The 19,944-nt window shown below is 43.5% G+C and overlaps 1 protein-coding gene across 1 annotated transcript; it reads left to right on the top strand.

Annotated features, from left to right (window-relative positions):
- The first annotated feature begins 11,420 nt into the window (after positions 1 to 11,420).
- Positions 11,421 to 19,214, top strand: olfml3a (olfactomedin-like 3a). The gene is made up of 3 exons (XM_020459734.2): positions 11,421 to 11,707; positions 15,526 to 15,832; positions 17,756 to 19,214. The coding sequence occupies exons 1-3, from the start codon at positions 11,597 to 11,599 to the stop codon at positions 18,538 to 18,540; spliced, it is 1,203 nt and encodes a 400-aa protein (XP_020315323.1). The 5' UTR covers positions 11,421 to 11,596; the 3' UTR covers positions 18,541 to 19,214.
- Positions 19,215 to 19,944: the final 730 nt, after the last annotated feature.

Raw genomic sequence — 19,944 nt, 5'->3', positions numbered from 1 at the left:
GAGACTGGCCTCAGACCGATATTCATCAGTAGGGATAACCTTTGACCCGGGAATCATATGACGCTGAGTGCTGGAGATCCTTGTGCAGCCAGACAGTCTGACTGGCTGTGGCGGGCGGGCGGCATCTCTCCCTAACACTTTCTCCCTCTCTCTTTCTCCCCGACCCTCCCTCTCTTTCCCAGTCTCTCTCTCTCTCTCTCTCTCTTTTGCTCACTTAGTTTGCAGCACTCTGATCTACGTAGCTCCCAGATGCTAAAGCGGTCTGAACCCTAAGCAGGAGGAACCAAGCTTCTGTCTGTCTCTCCACAGTCACACCCATCGTTGAGATGATGTGTCCCCTATAAATATGTGTCCCCTTTAAGGATGATGTGTCCCCTATAGAGATGATCTGTCCCCTATAAACAGACAAGACAGACAAGACACTGGGCTCTTAGCGCTCCTGGCAATTACCATTAGGTACGCTATGACAGAGGTATTCGACACCGTCCAACAGGCTGAAGCAGCTGCTGACAAGTCTCTCTCTCCCCGCGCCTTCTACTCCAGACCAGTCTACAGGGATGCTGTTGTTGTGACACTGGTGTTCAGATAAGAGATTCCTACCTAGGCCCAGCCGTAGTTCAGGAGATAGACATTGAGAACATGCAGTCTGGCAAGCAAGACTAACCTCTCTCAGGATTTGGACCTCTCTGCACGTCTCATTCGGCTTACAGGAAGAGGCAGCCTTGCCCATAAATATACAACCCTGTTAATTTCACAACCTACCTGGCACCCATAAAGCCGTCATTAATCAGAGCTGGAGGCATTTCACTCAGGTGAATCACAGTAAGGAACAGAGAGCCGTGCCAAGGAGGTCCCGAGGATGAGCGCTGCGGGGACGAGCTGCGGTGTGGTGCTTGGAACAGGCGGAGGGGAACGTGAGGTGACATGTTCTGCTGGTATAGGAGGAGATGGGAGTTCTCCTGTAATGAGTGCTTTGTGTGATATAATGGAATGGACAGCTAGGTCCGCCCCCTGCTCAGGTTCCCCCCCACTCACTCAGCTCCCAGGGGAGAAACAGCAACAGGAACAATGCTGAAACATGTCAAGCAGACTTGTAAGAGGGTGAGAGGGAGACCTGGGAACACTCTCATTTAAAGCTGCGTTGTGTTGCACATACAGTAGATGCATCACATGGATGGAGTACAAAAGCGTACTCATGTGATAGCTTCATTAAGGTCCATGTCTATGTGGCCAAGGTCTCCTGAGCATCACACGACTGTGTTAGCCTGCTGAGTTAAAGCCTAGGCATTATCTTGGAGCACTAAACACACGTCTTCAGGTGTCAGGTAAGGTTACTAGTCATATGAGTTTGATTTACAGAACCACCTCCGTTACATCTATTCATCTTGTAGTAAACCTATCATGTAGCGGTTCAGTGTAGTTTACAGCTGTTTAGACAAACTGTAAATGCTTCTTGTACAGTAATTCACACCACTCTGCTTCCCCCTAATATGAATTACCATAGAAAACATCTGTGAGGTTCAACAGACACAGTTGGCTTTGATACTGACGTTGTTTTTGATTCCCAGCCATGCCAAAGGCTGTAACATGCAGTACAGTATAGCAGAGCATAGAGTTAGAGAGAGAGAGAGAGAGAGAGAGAGAAAGAAAGGGGGAGTGAGAGAGAGAGAATGAGAGAGAGAGAATGAGAGAGAAAGAATGAGAGAGAGTGAGAGAGAGAGAGAATGAGAGACAGGGAGAGAGAGAGAGGGGGGGGGGAGAGAGAGAGTGGGAGCGAGAGAGAGAGAGAGAGCGAGAGGGTATGGCTAACAGCTGTGTGCTCCTGTCTCGGGACAACTGGCTCTGACGGCATTTCCTTGGATATTCTCACATACTGTGTCTTTATTTCCAGTGGTCAAACTGCTGTTGCTGGATCTGTGTGCAGCGCTCGGCGTGCGTCGTGGATAAATGCTGCTTTGTCAGTGTTTTTCCCCCCTGCTCTGAGCAGCTGTCCTGTCCACAGCCTCTTAGTCTTATAGGCTTCAACGGCTCAGCAAGCTAAGCACATGCAATGGCTCACAGTAGTAGTAACACCAACACGAAGGTGAATGTTTAGACTGGTTTTCTTTATACCACTTGGAAAAATATACACAAAATAGACCAACCAGTATTTCTAATATGGACATAGGCCACCCAGCAAAATATGCATCATAACAACAAAGGAGAATTACGTTGGTGATAAGGTGAACTAAAGACAAAGGTTAGGATAATTTACATAGCCAGTTAGGGGAATTGGGTTAGCTAAAATTCTACAGTTGTCCCCGACGTGACCCAAAACCCACAAAATACGTAAAGTATGTTTAGTATGGCTCTGAGGCCAGACTAGAGATACAGAGTGAGGGAAAGAGAGAGAGACTCAGAGAGCGAGAGAGCGAGAGACAGGGGCACCAGGGGTCAGAGAAGCAGCCGCCTTGCCTCTCTCCTTGCCTCTCAGTGACTGATTAAATGCACGAGTGCCCCTGAAGTTGGAGCCAGGGAAAAGAAGCCCAGAGAGAGCATGTTACTAATAAGGCCTTGACTATTACCTGGACTGACAGCCAGAGAATGGGAGGAGAAGGGCTGGCTCCAGAGCACTCAGTCAGCCAGAAAGCTCCCAAACTGCGGGGCTAACGCAGGTCAAGTGATTTGGCGCCTTGGGTGTATTAAAGCTATTTACAAGAGTCCAAAGGATTTACGGCTACTCCTCGTAATGGCCTGCTATATTATACGACCTGGCACTAGGTGGTCGTGTTTTCTGATCCACTCAATCAATATGCAAGGCCAATAAAGAATGTTTTCCTTAATATTTATCAGTGTGTTGTGTTTGGTTTTTGGTTGTGTTGTGGGAGAGAGGGTTGTCTTTTTATTAGTGGCTCCATGGGCCTTGTGTGAGGGTAAGTGCATCGATCAATTATATATAACACTGTTTATGATACCTGGCTCACGAGTGGCGCGACGGTCTAAGGCACTGCATCTCAGTGCAAGAGGTGTCACATCAGACACACTGGTTTGAATCCAGGCTGTATCACAACCGGCTGTGATTGGGAGTCCAGGTTTGGCCGGTGTAGGCCGTCACTGTAAATAAGAATTTGTTCTTAGTTGACTAGTAAAATAAAGGTCAAAAATAAATAATGCACACACATTCCCTTGTTATTCTCCAATAGTATGCCTACTCTTAACAGTAGCTTATTCAATATGGTGCACTAGTGATCATAGTGGGGGTAGTAGAAGGAAATGTTGTATATAATAAAACATTTTGTGACTTTTGGCAAGGCTACAGTCAAGGCTGCAAACGCCTTCTGAAGACATAGGTCTACCCAATCACAGAGCATTTCTTCATCTCCATCTTTGATATCTTTCTATTTCATCTGATTAGAACAACTATTGTTCAACAGCCAAAACACCAGATAATCTTTACACTGAAGTTATGTCTTCTTGCCTTGTTGCCACACATCAGGTCAACCAATACTCAGTCAAACCTTTACTGCCATCTAGTGGAGAGCAGTGTAAGGTGCATGGAGATAAATCTAATCTACCCCATTTATGCAAGGGGAGATGGCTAGGCTTAGGGTTATGGCTAAGGTTAGGGTTATGGCTACGGTTATCAACTGGGATGTGGACATGAAGTTAGGGTTATGACTGGGGTTATCAGATGGATTGTGGACATGGAGCTAGGGTAAGGGTTATGGGTAGGGTTATCGGACAGGGTGTGGACATGGAGCTAGGGTAAGGGTTATGGGTAGGGTTATCATCCCGGATGTGAACATTAAGTTAGTGTTAGGGTTATGGCTAGGGTGAAGGTTTTGGCTTAGGGCCAGTCATGTCCCCTTAGTAGAACCCATTCATGCACAGAAGGGGCAAACACTCCACATCAGAATATACTGAAGCACTTGGGTATATAAACCACTTCTCCACTGGTAATAAATATCCCGTATTCAGTACACATCTGCACCCAGCCAGGGTGTAATAGGTTCTTGTAATATGCCTCTACTAAACAGACTCTAATGAATTATTAATGGTTGCCCTATGATCACATCAAACCAATCAATGACTCAACTATGCAGATCATGAATAAAATATCAAAATAGACCCCAGTCACACACACACACACACACACACACACACACACACACACACACACACACACACACACAGACCCAGACCCAGACCCAGACCCAGACCCAGACACTATGAAATTGTGCATCAAAAATGTCATCAGTGAGAGATAAAAGCAATATTACAATCGAATGATTCACATCATATGATATAATTAAACAGAGCCACATAGAACCCAGGAGGATAAACACAGTGGATGCATCCAAAATATTCCCTATATAGTACGCTAGTTTATAATAATAATTTGGTGGGTGCTTATATTTGTCCTGTTTCATGTGTTTCAATGTTTTTTTTGCACATCCCAATTCCCCCTGAGACACCCTCAGAGAGAGTGGGGTCATGGCCAGCCATTATCAACAGCGACCCTGGAGGAATTAGGGTTAAGTGCCTTGCTCAAGGGCACATCAACAGATTTTTCACCTTGTCGGCTCAGAGATTCAAACGAGCAAACTTTCGGTTGCTGGCCCAATCTAACCTCTAGGCTACCTGCCACCCTCAAGTAAAATAATACTACTGTGTATACAGTATATAGTGAATAGGGTGCCATTTCAGACACAGTGTGTAATCTAGCCAGACAGTCAGCCAGATGTGTGTCCTCAAACAACAGTGGGCTACCCTAGAAGTAACTTAGTAAACGTAAATCTGGGACACTCAAATGAGTATGATAAGTTACGTTTGGTATGGTACATAAGACAGATGGTTACTTAAGGCAACAATGAAAGTAAGGTAGTTGGCCAGGGTGGATGGGTGGGCATATAACGCATTCAAATGTCATCATGGACAACTTTAGCATTTGAGCTAATTAGCAACTTTTCAACTACTTACTACTTTTTAGCTACTTTGCAACTACTCAGCATGTTAGCTAACACTAACCCTAACCTTAACCCTTTAACTATCACTTCCTTAACCTTAACCTTTTAACCTAAATCCTAAATTTAACCCTAATCTTAACCCTAACCCTAGCTAGAATTCATGACATATCATGCATTTTGCAAATCTGTAACATACAGAGGGGAATGTAAATGCAGAAGACACATTACAGTTGAATGCATTCAGTTGTACAACTGACTAGGTATCCCCCTTTCCTAATATGGATTGTAATTTGTAACATATCATACAAAATGAGTGATTTACGTCCACAAATTAATACATAACAGTGGAGGCTGCTCAGAGGAGGAAGGAGCGGACCATCCTCCTCAGTGAATTTCATAAAAATAAAAATAGTGAAACATGAAAAAAGTTTTCCTTTTTAGATACAACTATACTAAATATATTCACATGCACCAAGTAATAGATTAAAACGCCATGTTTTTCAATGGTCTACAGTAGTCTTAGCAGCACTCTGTAGGGTAGCACCATGGTGTAGCCGGAGGACAGCTACCTTCTGTCCTCCTCTGAGTTCATTGACATCAATACAAAACCCCTTTCCATAGACTTACACAGTAATTTGGTCAACTTCCAGAGGACGTCCTCCAACCTATCAGAGCTCTTGCAGCATGAACTGACATGTTGTCCACCCATTCAAATGATCAGATAATGAATCTAGCACTGTCATAAGGTACTGTACAGCTAACTAGCACTGCAGTGCAAAAAAATGTGGTGAGTAGTTGACTCAAAGAGAGAGAAAGACAATAGTTGAATAGTTTTGAACAAATTCATTTCTTCCAAAATTAAGAAGAAGCAAGAGAGAGAGAAAGAGAGAGAGAGAGAGAGAGAGAGAGAGAGAGCGAGCGAGATAACTATATTTGGTTGTATTTTTCTTTCACTTTCACATAGCAAGCTTTCTGACTGTACACTCTACTGCAAGATTGTACTGGGTTTACTAACGCGTTAGTTCTAGTAGTTCTAGTAGACTATGACGTGACATTGATGTAGGCTGTGTGTAGCGGTTAGCGGTCATGATATGAAGGTTTGGCTTGGAAAGGTTTTTCCGCCTGGTCATAGACAGCTGATGTGTTGTGCACGGAAGTCCACAAGCTAAGGGAAAAGGTGGGAGGAGGAGAATAGTTGTAAGATGGAATTATATATGCAATGAGCAAAGTGATCATTCTGTTTTTATGTGGCTGCTATGAAAGTGAACTGTGTTTGCGTTTGATCAGGGGTGTATTCATTCTGCCATTTTGATTGAATTTGTCCAATAGAAACTTTAATTTGCAACTGTTGGACTAATGATTACACCATAGATTAGCTAGATGCAGGCAACCATGTGCAAGGCGGTATTGAATGTGTAACTGTCTGTCACCTTGATTACTCAAAATTCTCTCAACAGGTGCACATACGTTGTAAACTTTCATTCATAGGCTAGGTTCTAGCAACCTCATGATGGGTACAGGGAAAATTCCAGTATCACGTAGTAGCTTAAACCTATCAATGTTACATTGAGCTGGGTGAATGGAATATGAGTGACAGTCATCCAATATGCTATAATAGAAATAAGTTCATGCTCATACATCTTCTTATCACCCTCCCTCATCTTAAACGGCACCAACGGCCACTGATACATACAGTACCATACGAAATGTAACATATTGTAATGAAACAGCAGGGAGCAAGTCTCGTACCCTTGACCTTCGAGCCCGAGGTCCGGCGCGCTATCGAATGTGCCGCAAAAGCATGCTCGTGTGACAGAGTCGATTTCCGCACTTATAAACCCAGGGTCGTTACAATATCAAACCAAATGGAGTGTCTCGGATTTACTTATAGAATAATATGAAATGCTCTGAGACCAGGTCGGGCTGGTATACAGGGTCTGTTAGATGTAGTTGTTAGCCGTGTTAAAGGTAGTTTGGGGGAGAGCTGCCTGTGATCTGCAACTGGGATTGAAGACAGAAATACAACATTCTATGCAGGTACATTCAGGTGTGCCCCATAGCTATATCCAGATGTTTCCGGAAGGGGTCACTCCTGCTTGAGCAAATGACCATATCACAAAGTTGGCTCATGTTACACATGCATCTCTTCATTCCTCCATCTCTCCACCCTTCCATCTGTCCATCCCTCCACACTCCATCCCTGCTCCATTGAGGCCTGATATGTACTTATCCCTCCATACTTATCTGTGCGACGAAATACAGCATGTGAACAGTGACTCAAAGTGTATTGTACCTGCTCGTCTCTCTAAAATCAGAGAAATGTAATCGCCTTTAAGTGGGAGAGAGGTAATCTCATTAACGGTGTGGGAGGGAACAATATGCTGTCAACATTCCATGCATCTGCAAGATAGAACAGCTGCCTCCGGTAAGACAAGGGGGGGGTGGTCTGTGTATATTTGTAAATTAAAGCTGGTGCACGAAATCTAATATTAAGACTCTACGTTTTGCTCATTTGAGAGACTATCTCATGATAAGCTTTAGACCACACTATTTACCAAGAAAACTTTCATCTATTTATCACCACAAACCGATGCTGGCACTAAGACCCCACTCAACGAGCTGTATAAGGCCATAAGCAAACAAGAAAATGCTTATCCAGAGGCGGCGCTCATAGTGACCGGGGAAACTTAAATCCGTTTTACCTCATTTCAGCATGTTACATGTGCAACCAGAGGGAAAAAAACTCTAGACCACCTTTACTCCACACAGAGAGACGCATACAAATCAAATCAAATTGATTTATATAGCCCGTTGTACATCAGCTGATATCTCAAAGTGCTGTACAGAAACCTAGCCTAAAACCCCAAACAGCAAGCAATGCAGGTGTAGAAGCACGGTGGCTAGGAAAAACTCTCTAGAAAGGCCAAAACCTAGGAAGAAACCTAGAGAGGAACCAGGCTATGTGGGGTGGCCAGTCCTCTTCTGGCTGTGCCGGGTGGAGATTATAACAGAACATGGCCAAGATGTTCAAATGTTCATAAATGACCAGCATGGTCCAATAATAATAAGGCAGAACAGTTGAAACTGGAGCAGCAGCACGGCCAGGTGGACTGGGGACAGCAAGGAGTCATCATGTCAGGTAGTCCTGAGGCATGGTCCTAGGGCTCAGGTCCTCCGAGAGAGAGAAAGAAAGAAAGAGAGAAAGAGAGAATTAGAGAGAGCACACTTAAATTCACACAGGACACCGAATAGGACAGGAGAAGTACTCCAAATATAACAAACTGACCCTAGCCCCCCGACACATAAACTACTGGAGGCTGAGACAGCAGGGGTCAGGAGACACTGTGGCCCCATCCGAGGACACCCCCGGACAGGGACAAACAGGAAGGATATAACCCCACCCACTTTGCCAAAGCACAGCCCCCACACCACTAGAGGGATATCTTTAACCACCAACTTACCACCCTGAGACAGGGCCGAGTATAGCCCACAAAGATCTCCGCCACGGCACAACCCAAGGGGGGGGGGGGGGGGGGGGCGCCAACCCAGACAGGAAGATCACATCAGTGACTCAACCCACTCAAGTGACGCACCCCTCCCAGGGACGGTATGAAAGAACCCCAGTAAGCCAGTGACTCAGCCCCTGTAATTGGGTTAGAGGCAGAGAATCCCACTGGAAAGAGGGGAACTGGCCAGGCAGAGACAGCAAGGGCGGTTCGTTGCTCCAGAGCCTTTCCGTTCACCTTCCCACTCCTGGGCCAGACTACACTCAATCATATGACCCACTGAAGAGATGAGTGTTCAGTAAAGACTTAAAGGTTGAGACCGAGTTTGCGTCTCTTACATGGGTAGGCAGACCATTCCATAAAAATGGAGCTCTATAGGAGAAAGCCCTGCCTCCAGCTGTTTGCTTAGAAATTCTAGGGACAATTAGGAGGCCTGCGTCTTGTGACCGTAGCGTACGTGTAGGTATGTACGGCAGGACCAAATCAGAGAGATAGGTAGGAGCAAGCCCATGTAATGCTTTGTAGGTTAGCAGTAACACCTTGAAATCAGCCCTTGCTTTGACAGGAAGCCAGTGTAGGGAGGCTAGCAATGGAGTAATATGATCAAATGTTTTGGTTCTAGTCAGGATTCTAGCAGCCGTATTTAGCACTAACTGAAGTTTATTTAGTGCTTTATCTGGGTAGCCGGAAAGTAGAGCATTGCAGTAGTCTAACCTAGAAGTGACAAAAGCATGGCAAAATTTTTCTGCATCATTTTTGGACAGAAAGTTTCTGATTTTTGCAATGTTACGTAGATGGAAAAAAGCTGTCCTTGAAATGGTCTTGATATGTTCTTCAAAAGAGAGATCAGGGTCCAGAGTAACGCCGAGGTCCTTCACAGTTTTATTTGAGACGACTGTACAACCATTAAGATTAATTGTCAGATTCAACAGAAGATCTCTTTGTTTCTTGGGACCTAGAACAAGCATCTCTGTTTTGTCCGAGTTTAAAAGTAGAAAGTTTGCAGCCATCCACTTCCTTATGTCTGAAACACATGCTTCTAGCGAGGGCAATTTTGGGGCTTCACCATGTTTCATTTAAATGTACAGCTGTGTGTCATCCGCATAGCAGTGAAAGTTAACATTATGTTTTCGGATGACATCCCCAAGAGGTAAAATATATAGTGAAAACAATAGTGGTCCTAAAACAGAACCTTGAGGAACACCAACATTTACAGTTGATTTGTCAGAGGACAAACCATTCACAGAGACAAACTGATATCTTTCCGACAGATAAGATCTAAACCAGGCCAGAACTAGTCCGTGTAGACCAATTTGGGTTTCCAATCTCTCCAAAAGAATGTGGTGATCGATGGTATCAAAAGCAGCACTAAGGTCTAGAAGCACGAGGACAGATGCAGAGCCTCGGTCTGATGCCATTAAAAGGCAATTTACCACCTTCACAAGTGCAGTCTCAGTGCTATGATGGGGTCTAAAACCAGACTGAAGCATTTCATATACATTGTTTGAGTTGCCTTTCAAAAAAAATTGAGAGGAATGGAAGATTCGATATAGGCCGATAGTTTTTTATATTTTCTGGGTCAAGGTTTGGCTTTTTCAAGAGAGGCTTTATTACTGCCACTTTTAGTGAGTTTGGTACACATCCGGTGGATAGAGAGCCGTTTATTATGTTCAACATAGGAGGGCCAAGCACAGGAAGCAGCTCTTTCAGTAGTTTAGTTGGAATAGGGTTCAGAATGCAGCTTGAAGGTTTAGAGGCCATGATTATTTTCATCATTGTGTCTAGAGATATAGTACTAAAACACTTGAGCGTCTCTCTTGATCCTAGGTCCTGGCAGAGTTGTGCAGACTCAGGACAACTGAGTTTTGAAGGAATACGCAGATTTAAAGAGGAGTCCGTAATTTGCTTTCTAATAATCATGATCTTTTCCTCAAAGAAGTTTATGACTTTATCACTGCTGAAGTGAAAACCATCCTCTCTTGGGGAATGCTGCTTTTTAGTTAGCTTTGCGACAGTATCAAAAAGGAATTTAGGATTGTTCTTATTTTCCTCAATTATGTTAGAAAAATAGGATGATTGAGCAGCAGTAAGGGCTCTTCGGTACTGCACGGTACTGTCCAAGCTAGTCGGAAGATTTGCATCACTGCCTGGTATGGCAATTGCTCGACCTCTGACCTCCAGGCACAACAGAGGGTAGTGTGTACGGACCAGTACATCACTGGGGCCAAGCTTCCTGCCATCCAGGACCTCTATACCAGGCAGTGACAGAGGAAGGCCCTAAAAATTGTCAAAGACTCCAGCCACCCTAGTCATAGACTGTTCTCTCTCCTATCGCACGGCAAGCGGTACCGGAGCGTCAAGTCTAGGTCCAAATGTCTTCTTAAGAGCTTCTACCCCCAAGCCATTAGACTCCTGAACAGCTAACCAAATGGCTACCCAGACTATTTGCATTGACCACCCCCTGCCCCATTTTTACACTGCTGCTACTCTCTGTTTATTATCTATGCATAGTCACTTTACCTCTACCTACATGTACATATTACCTCAATTAACTAGACTAACCGGTGCCCCTGCACATTGACTCTGTACCGGTACCCCCCGTATATAGCCTTGTTACTATTTTTTTTTAAATCCATAAACAACTGTCTATCAACAGTCATGCACGGGCGCACCCACCCACACACGTACACCCCCACACACGTACACCCCCACACACGTACACACTCACACACGTACACACTCGCTTGCACGCAAGCACATGTACACACGCATACACACACACACACACACACAGTGTTGCCCAGTGTCCAGTACAACAGTACATTCACTTTTTGAGGACAGAAAGGGGCTAGAGGAACAAGGCTCCTCCCTGGGAGTTTGTGAAAACATTCCAGCTACGTGAGCGAGCCAAAGAGTTTGAAACCCAAGAACCTGGCCCTTCTCTCTCTCTCTCTCTCACCTCCACACACACACACACACACACACACACACACACACACACACACAGTTATTCACGAACACTCACACTCTGTAGGAAACCAACCATAAGTAGACCACGAGGAGACCGGACCAGACAGGAGGAAGTATTTTTGCTACCTGGACTTACGTACAGGACGCCCAGACTGTCCCTTGGATCTATCAACCATGACAACGGCTGTCCCCTTCCTCCTCTCCTTAGTCGTAGTCCTCACCAACGGTCAGTATTACTACCAGGGTCTCATGGATTATCTGGAGAACAGATTCCTTGCCATTGAGGTAAGAGACAAACTCCTAAACAACCGTTTTACACCGCACAACTCTACCTAAAGTGGTGTAGGACAAGTTTTAGGCAAGGAACAGGAATAGAATCAATGACACAACTATGGTGAATCAAGTTTTCTTTTTGAATGCTAGTGAGACAACATCCTTCTGAAAGAACAGCAAACAGCAGTTACTGTGAAATCAAGGACAGAGAATCAAGGCCATGTGTCAGGCTTTATCTCTGGCATTCTGCAAAACTTTAGTTCGCGCTCAGTGTCTGCCTGCAAGGTTGCTTTTTATTTCTATATTTTTATGTGTTGACTAAAGCAATCCAATTAATACAATCTCTGTTCGACTCATCAACTTCTCGGGCTAAGGCCCTTAGAGAATATCAGTGGCCGTGAGCTGTCGTATCTATGCCCGAGTACTTCTCCTATTCTCTTTCCCCTTCTCAGAATACACACTAAGCCAAGTGAAACTCTTCATGAGGCGCAAAGATAACAACACGTTGATAATGAAAACAATAGGAACAGCAGTTACTGACAAAAAACGATAATGGTAAAATCCTATTCTTTAGAATAAGCAAGAACAGGTGTGCCTTGCAATTTCTCTTGGCCAAATGAAAAGGCTGTCTGAGGCACTGTACAATATTCATTTTGTCAAATATAATATGCCAGGTTTGTGGGAGTGTGTTCTACTCCTCCTATATTGCAGCTATTCTATACTGATTATGCCAAGTTTGCTTACAGTATATGTTGAGTGTGATGAAGTATCCAAGTAGTGGAATGCAGCTCCATTCTGTCTGCTTTAGATCCTACAGTATTACAGTTTTTCTCAATTGCGAAAACACTAAAACCCATTGGCTGAACAAAGTTCTCAGTTGCCTGGACTCATTTAGCTAATTATGCAGTCTGTTGTCAATACCTTAAACCATTTCACATGGTAAAACAATTTTCAGATCTCACTTAGACTTTTCAGCAACTGAGAACTCTAAACACATTCTCATTCTCAAAGCACACTCTGCACTCTAATGCACATGTCATCCATACTGGTAAACACATTCTGCACTCTAATGCACATGTCATCCATACTGGTAAACACAAGTGGCCACAATCAAATACAAATAGAGAACATATGTCATTGATTGAACACAACCACTCAAAATTGATTTAGCCTGTTTCAAATGATGCGACACAACCAATATAAACCAGTTCAGAGAGCAAACAGGTTGTTGAAGGTGGGAAGGAGAAAGTCTGAGAATGGATACTGTAGTACAGTGCATTGTAGGCTGTATACTGTACAATGGACAAATTGTATGGCCTGAACATTGTGCTTTCCATTTATTAACAGTACTGACTGCTCAATAGATTTTGACTGGTTGCAGGTTCATATCAACAAAGAACAAGAATTACAGTATCACAGAGACAAAGGACAGTTTTGTGAGATGCAGGGTGAAGTACTGTAAAAATAGGGGTACAAGAAGGAGGAAGAACAAAAAACAAAATTGCAAAGAGCAAAGCAGAGTAGTAATTTCTGATCAATTTTGAGCTACTATGATAGAACCTGTTTTCGTTCATCAAAAGACAATGACGGAAAAATATGAATATTTTTTTTAATTCAAAATGTACTTCTCCCTGAGAATTGTATGTTTTGAACAATGTGTTTTCTATTTTTGGGGGGTATTGTTTACTGACTGCTTGAGAGTGTATATCATTTTGATCACTTTGTTTATGATTTGAGAGCAGTGTTTGATTTTGAACACAGGTAAAACTGTTTCGAGGCGAATGTTTCATTTTGCAAGTGTCACACCTTGGTCTTAGGTTTTTGTGTTTTCGTTATATATTTTGGTCAGGCCAGGGTGTGACATGGGTTTACGTGTTGTATTTCGTATTGGGGTTTGTAGTATTTGGGATCGCGGCTGATTAGGGGTGTTGTATAGGCTTGGCTGCCTGAGGCGGTTCTCAATCAGCTGTCAGGTGATTCTCGTTGCCTCTGATTGGGAACCGTATTTAGGTAGCCCGAGTTTCGCTTTGCACCGCCATGTTTTCCTTTTCGACTCCATTCGCCTATAGCCTTCTTCGCACTGCTCAAGCGAATCCCATGCGGGCTCCTGCACTCTCTCTGGGTCGGCCGGCCACCTGTCGATTTCTTCCCACGTCGTATACTCCATGCAATTGCTGTCCATAACGTCCTCCCATGTCCATTCCTCCTTTCGCTTTTCCTGCGGTCGCTGCCTGTAACCACGCCGCTCGGTCCGTGTGTGGTGGGTGATTCTGTAACGGCGTTCTTCGTTTGTTGAGAGAGAGTCGGACCGAAATGCAGCGTGGTGGTTACTCATGTCTTTAATGAAAAAAGTGACGGTACATGAAATAACGATAAATACAAAAACAACAAACGGAACGTGAAACCTAATTACAGCCTATCTGGTGAAACTACACAGAGACAGGAACAATCACCCACGAAATACAAAGTGAAACTCAGGCTACCTAAATACGGTTCCCAATCAGAGGCAACGAGAATCACCTGACAGCTGATTGAGAACCGCCTCAGGCAGCCAAGCCTATACAACACCCCTAATCAGCCGCGATCCCAAATACTACAAACCCCAATACGAAATACAACACGTAAACCCATGTCACACCCTGGCCTGACCAAAATATATAACGAAAACACAAAAACCTAAGACCAAGGCGTGACAGCAAGAGGAGTCAGAGGTTATGTAAATAGCGCTTGAAGATGAGGTTTTTGTGTTTAATGTTTTCAGGAAATGGAGCAAGGTTTCAGAAGTTGTGTTTTAGCAATTGAGAAAAACTGTATTAGCTACAGTAATCAAGAGTCCAGAATGCAGTCATTTATATGCACCAATCTATCCATTCATTATGACCATATCATCAGTTTCCTCTTTTGAACCATTTTCGAATATAGCAACCCCCCAAAAATTTGAAAAATAGTGTGAGAATACAAATAACATTTACTTGACTGAAATGAATAATTTGTTTATCATTCAAATCTTCCTACCCCCTGTTCTTTTGATCTTTTAAAAATAATCTCCCTCCCGTGATGCCGCTGGCTCGACTCTTACATTAGTCATTAGAATAAGTCAATTCAGAAAGTTATTTTCATTTAGTATTTTTATTCCAATCCAACCCAAGGACTCACTCAAGTACAGTAGTAAAAAAAAGAGAAAATTCAACTGTGGGTCTTAGACAGAGGAGAAATAATCAGTTGTTATTCCTTGTTATTCTCAACCTCTCTCGATGACATGATCCATTGGCGTAACCACACGAGGGTGTCTCCTTTCCACACACTTGTCCAGGTTACACACTTATATATATATATATATATATATATATATATATATATATATATATAAATATATATATATATATATATAAATATATATATAAATACACAGTATAAGCTATTTATATATAAGCACCCCCTATTTGACCTTTCGTCAATCTTAGCATGAGTCAACCACTGTGGTTCACTGTCACTGAACCAGATCACTGAACAACATTGTGATAATAAACAACACACTTGTTTCCTCTTGTGAGGTTTTGATGGTGGAATTGATGTTGATGGGTGCTGATACCTTCTGCCACGATAAATGATCACGATGACCCTGGTTTGACACGCGTTCAAACACCAACACCTGATACAGATTTCTCAGAACTCTGTTCATAGTGTTGTCCTTGTGCCTAAGACCTGTGCGATTGGAATGAACTAGAGTCTGATACTAGGACAATTACATTCACCCAACATTACAGTAATCCTCAATTGTCGGCCACACACCAAATCAACGTCCTCGATAACACATTATGCTCCCCCAGGATCGTATGCTCATATGGCACGAGCAGTCGAACCGCTACAACACAGAGCTGCGGCACTTCAAGAAGCAGACTGCTGAGTTTATAAAGGGACTAAACCAGGACCACGGGACCCTGCGCCAAGACCTGGAGGGGACAGGGGTACGAGTGGACCGCGTCGAGAGAGAGATGGACTACATCGAAACCCAAAACCCCGCTAAGCCCTGTGTGAACCAGGCAGACAGAATGGTGGATGTGGACCTGGAGGTGAAGGAGCGGGTGAAGGAGAGAAAGAGAGGGGGAGAGGAAGATGGGTACTCCAGAGTCTTGGGTGAGTAGAGAGAGGAGCAGTGTATGGGGAGTTGGGGGGAGCGTGAGTCCTAGAGCTCTGTCGTCCTGTACAGGATGACTGCCTTTGATCTTTCCTTTGATTTGATTTGATTTGATCTAGTGCCTTCATTTCCCTGCCTGAAAGAGACTTGGCTAAGGGAGACCTGTTGGCTTATGGAGCATGGTTACAGTATTTTTAGGCTTACAGTAAGCTCTTTACCACTTGTGGCAGTTGGTGTCCTCCCCTGAAAACCCATTCCACAGGAAAAGAGGTAGGAAACAAAGATTTGTTTCAAGTCATTTTTTTTTATTTGCAATTTAGAGCTACATTTTGAATCACTGGGTAGGCTAGTCATTCATTTTATTTTCCTATAGATTTATCGCTAGTTGGCTATGAGTCATTTATTTCAAGGGGGGAACCAGTCTCCAATTTGTACTTCATGGACACGGGTAGTCTGGCTTTACTACCTACGATGTGACTCACAGCGGGTCGGTACAAATAATGTTGCAATTCAAAGTTCTATTTCACAGACAGTAGGTTCATTTAGTCAACTGTATAACCTCATGTAAAACACAGAGCAAACAGACGTCTCACTCAAGAGTTTCAGGTTCGGTAGCACATTAACATAAAAAAAAAGTTTATAAAAGGTTTAGAAGCAGTTTATAAACTGTTAATTATTTGTGTATACATTTCAAATAAACAGTTATAACGTTAATGTAAAGTGTTTACCAGGCGCTCTTACTCTACCTGAAAGGGGGAACCAGATGCTGACCTCAGGTCAGTGGCAATACTTTAGACACACTCTATCCTAATTAAGAGTAAGTCTCTTTGTTGTCTTGAGAGCTAAAATGTACTTTTTTATCAGCAAAAGACCACTTTGCTATACTTCAGCATATCTATGTGTCACCCATCTTTCTCATGGTCCAAAGCACAATGTGGCTGTTTCTTACACTTCCCTTTGATTGGGTGGAGTTCATTTTCATTTGGACTGCATTGAAATAGCCTGCTGCAGCCTGCGGGGGGGTACATGATGTGCCCTGCATGTTGAAGTAGACTTCAAAACATGTTTCAGGTGGGCAAGGACACTGCAGGGGCATGCTAACGCAACACGAGAAGGAAATGTGAACTGGATGCCTGGATGCCAACCAACCTGGTTTCAGAGCATTTAGTCGTATTCTGTCAGTAAATCCGAGACAGTCCATTTAGTATGATATGTAATGTTTCGTATGGTATGTATTCATCTGTGGATGTCCATCACATCTGACAATGATACGTTACGAATGACAATTTGTATTATATGTTACGAATTTGAAAAATGCATGATATTTGACGAATTCCAGCCAGGTGGCTAATGTTAGCTAGATGGCTAATGTTAGCTCGGCTAGGGGTTAGGGTTAGGGGTTCGAGTTAAGATTAGGGTTAGGTTTAGGAATTAGGTTAAAGGGTTAAAGTTAGGGTTAGGGGAAGGGTTGGCTAAGATTCTAAGTACTTGCGAAGTGGCTAAAAAGTAGTAAGCAGTTGAAAAGTTGCTAAAATTTTCATGATGAGATTCAAACTTGCAACCTTTGGGCTGCTAGACATTTGCATTATAAGTAAACATCTTTCTTATGTAACCATACTAAACGTAACATATCATACTAATTTGAGTGTCCCGGATTTACAATTACTATGTTACGTCTAGGCTATGAGACCCAGCCTGACCAGCCTGAACTCATCTTTGATTTTAAAAACTACAAATAGACCATTAACATTTATAATAGTAATATTTGATATGTTAAAATAATTATCTGTTGTCATTTTATACAGTATACTGTACACAAAGATCTTCATAATTAGCCGATTTTTCATTACATCTGACAATGTTATTAAGACCACTCATGAAAACGGCTTTTCACGACACCACCTCCATTTCTCTATCAACAGATTGTGTAGACATCATCTCCAGCATCAGAGCCATGAAGATCCTGAAGAGGATGGGCAGCCCCAAGGGCATGTGGACTAAAGACGCCAGGACCTCTAAGGTCTACGTCTTCAACGGCACGGCAGAGGACACCGTGTACCAGTTCAGCTCTGTTCTAGACTTCTCGTCCTCCCCAGGAGTGGCCCACAGCAGGCCTATAAGACTGCCCTCTCTGTGGAGTGGCACCGGATGTGCCGTCTACAATGGCTATGCCTACTACGTGATGGAGGGGGCCGACGAGCTCCAGGTGATTAAGTATGACCTGGCGAATGGCACATTGGCAGACAGTGCTGTGTTCCCAGTGGAGGTGGCAGACCATAGACCCGTCTACAGCCTCAACCCAGAGACTGCTGTGGACCTGGCTGCCGATGAGGAAGGCCTCTGGGCCCTTTACACCACCAGGGAGAGTGAGTCCATCAACCTGGCTAAGATGGACCCTGACAGCCTGGATATCGAGCAGATGTGGGATACACAGTGTCCCCAGGAGAACGCGGAGGCAGCCTTCGTGGTCTGTGGGACGGTCTATGTGGTCTACAACACTAGGGTGCCTAGTCGTTCTCGTGTTCAGTGTGTGTTTGACGTAAACGATGCGGTGACCAATGAGGAGGCTCCGCTACTGTATTTCCCCAGGAGGTATGGACTCCACGCCAGCCTTAAGTACAACCCTCAGGAGAAACAGATCTATGCCTGGGACGACGGCTACCTGATCCTTTACAAACTGTCCATGACGAGGAAGCTAATGGTTTAAGTGGATGGACTAGTGGGCATTTTAGTCAAATAACATTTTAGTCCGAGAAACGGACGGAAAACATTCTAACATGAAGACTATCACTGGAGACATATATTTGTTTTTTGACACCACTCACCCCACTGTCCATACTGTATACATTGTCTCGACAGGAAAATGTACCTCTGTATTTTTTTACTTGAAATAATGCATTGAATTACTGTGCCCGTTACCAAACATATTATTGCTACCCCAGTTTGATATAAAGTTGATGTTGAATGGAGCTCTGAATTAGATTGGAATCGTAATATGTCCGCAACAACTGGATTTATTCGGGGCAGAGATCAGAAACTGTGTATAATTGAATGCCTTGATGGAATGTATGGCCCAGCTCTCCTCAAGATTTAATTTGGCTATTTGCATTCCACTTGTTTTAGTTCATCCAATTTACTCTTCCCTGCTGCTTGCTCCCTTTGTTGTTCACTTTGACATACGTAGTCGTGAAAGTGACAGTCTCCGGCTAAAGTTCATCGGCACAATCAGAGAAAAATATAAAGTCACAAAAACTTTACAGAGGAGAAATCTTACATGAATAAAAAAAATATAATATTATGTGTGCCACCATAATTCATCATACACGACCGTTCAAAAGTTTGGGGTCACTAAGAAATGTCCTTGTTTTGGAAAGAAAAGCACATTTTCTGTCCAATAAAATAACATCAAATTGATCAGAAAAACAGTGTAGACATTGTTAATGTTGTAAATGACTATTGTAGCTGGCAACGGCAGTTTTTTTAATGGAATATCTACATAGGCGTACAGAGGCCCATTATCCACAACCATCACTCCTGTGTTCCAATGGCACGTTGTGTAAGCTAATCCAAGCTAGAAAACCCTTTTGCAATTATGTTAGCACAGCTGTAAACTGGCAGCTTCATTAAATAGTACCCGCAAAACACCAGTCTCAACCTCAACAGTGAAGAGGCGACTCTGGGATGCTAGCCCTCTGGGCAGAGTTGCAAAGAAAAAGCCATATCTTAGACTGGCCAATAAAAGATTAAGATGGGCAAAAGAACACAGACACTGGACAGAGAAACTCTGCCTAGAAGGCCAGCATCCCGGAGTCGCCTCTTCACTGTTGACGTTGAGACTGGTGTTTTGCGGGTACTATTTAATGAAGCTGCCAGTTGAGGACTTGTGAGGCATCTGTTTCTCAAACTAGACACTGAAATGTACTTGTCCTCTTGCTCAGTTGTGCACCAGGGCCTCACACTCCTCTTTCTATTCTGGTTAGAGCCAGTTTGCTCTGTTCTGTGAAGGGAGTAGTACACAGTGTTGTATGAGATCTTCTGTTTCTTGGCAATTTCACGCATGGAATAGCCTTCATTTATCATCACAAAAATAGACTGACGAGTTTCAGAAGAA

Source organism: Oncorhynchus kisutch, linkage group LG24 (genome assembly GCF_002021735.2).
Source record: "Oncorhynchus kisutch isolate 150728-3 linkage group LG24, Okis_V2, whole genome shotgun sequence".
Lineage (NCBI taxonomy): Eukaryota > Metazoa > Chordata > Actinopteri > Salmoniformes > Salmonidae > Oncorhynchus > Oncorhynchus kisutch.
This window is presented reverse-complemented; position numbering and strand designations above follow the sequence as displayed.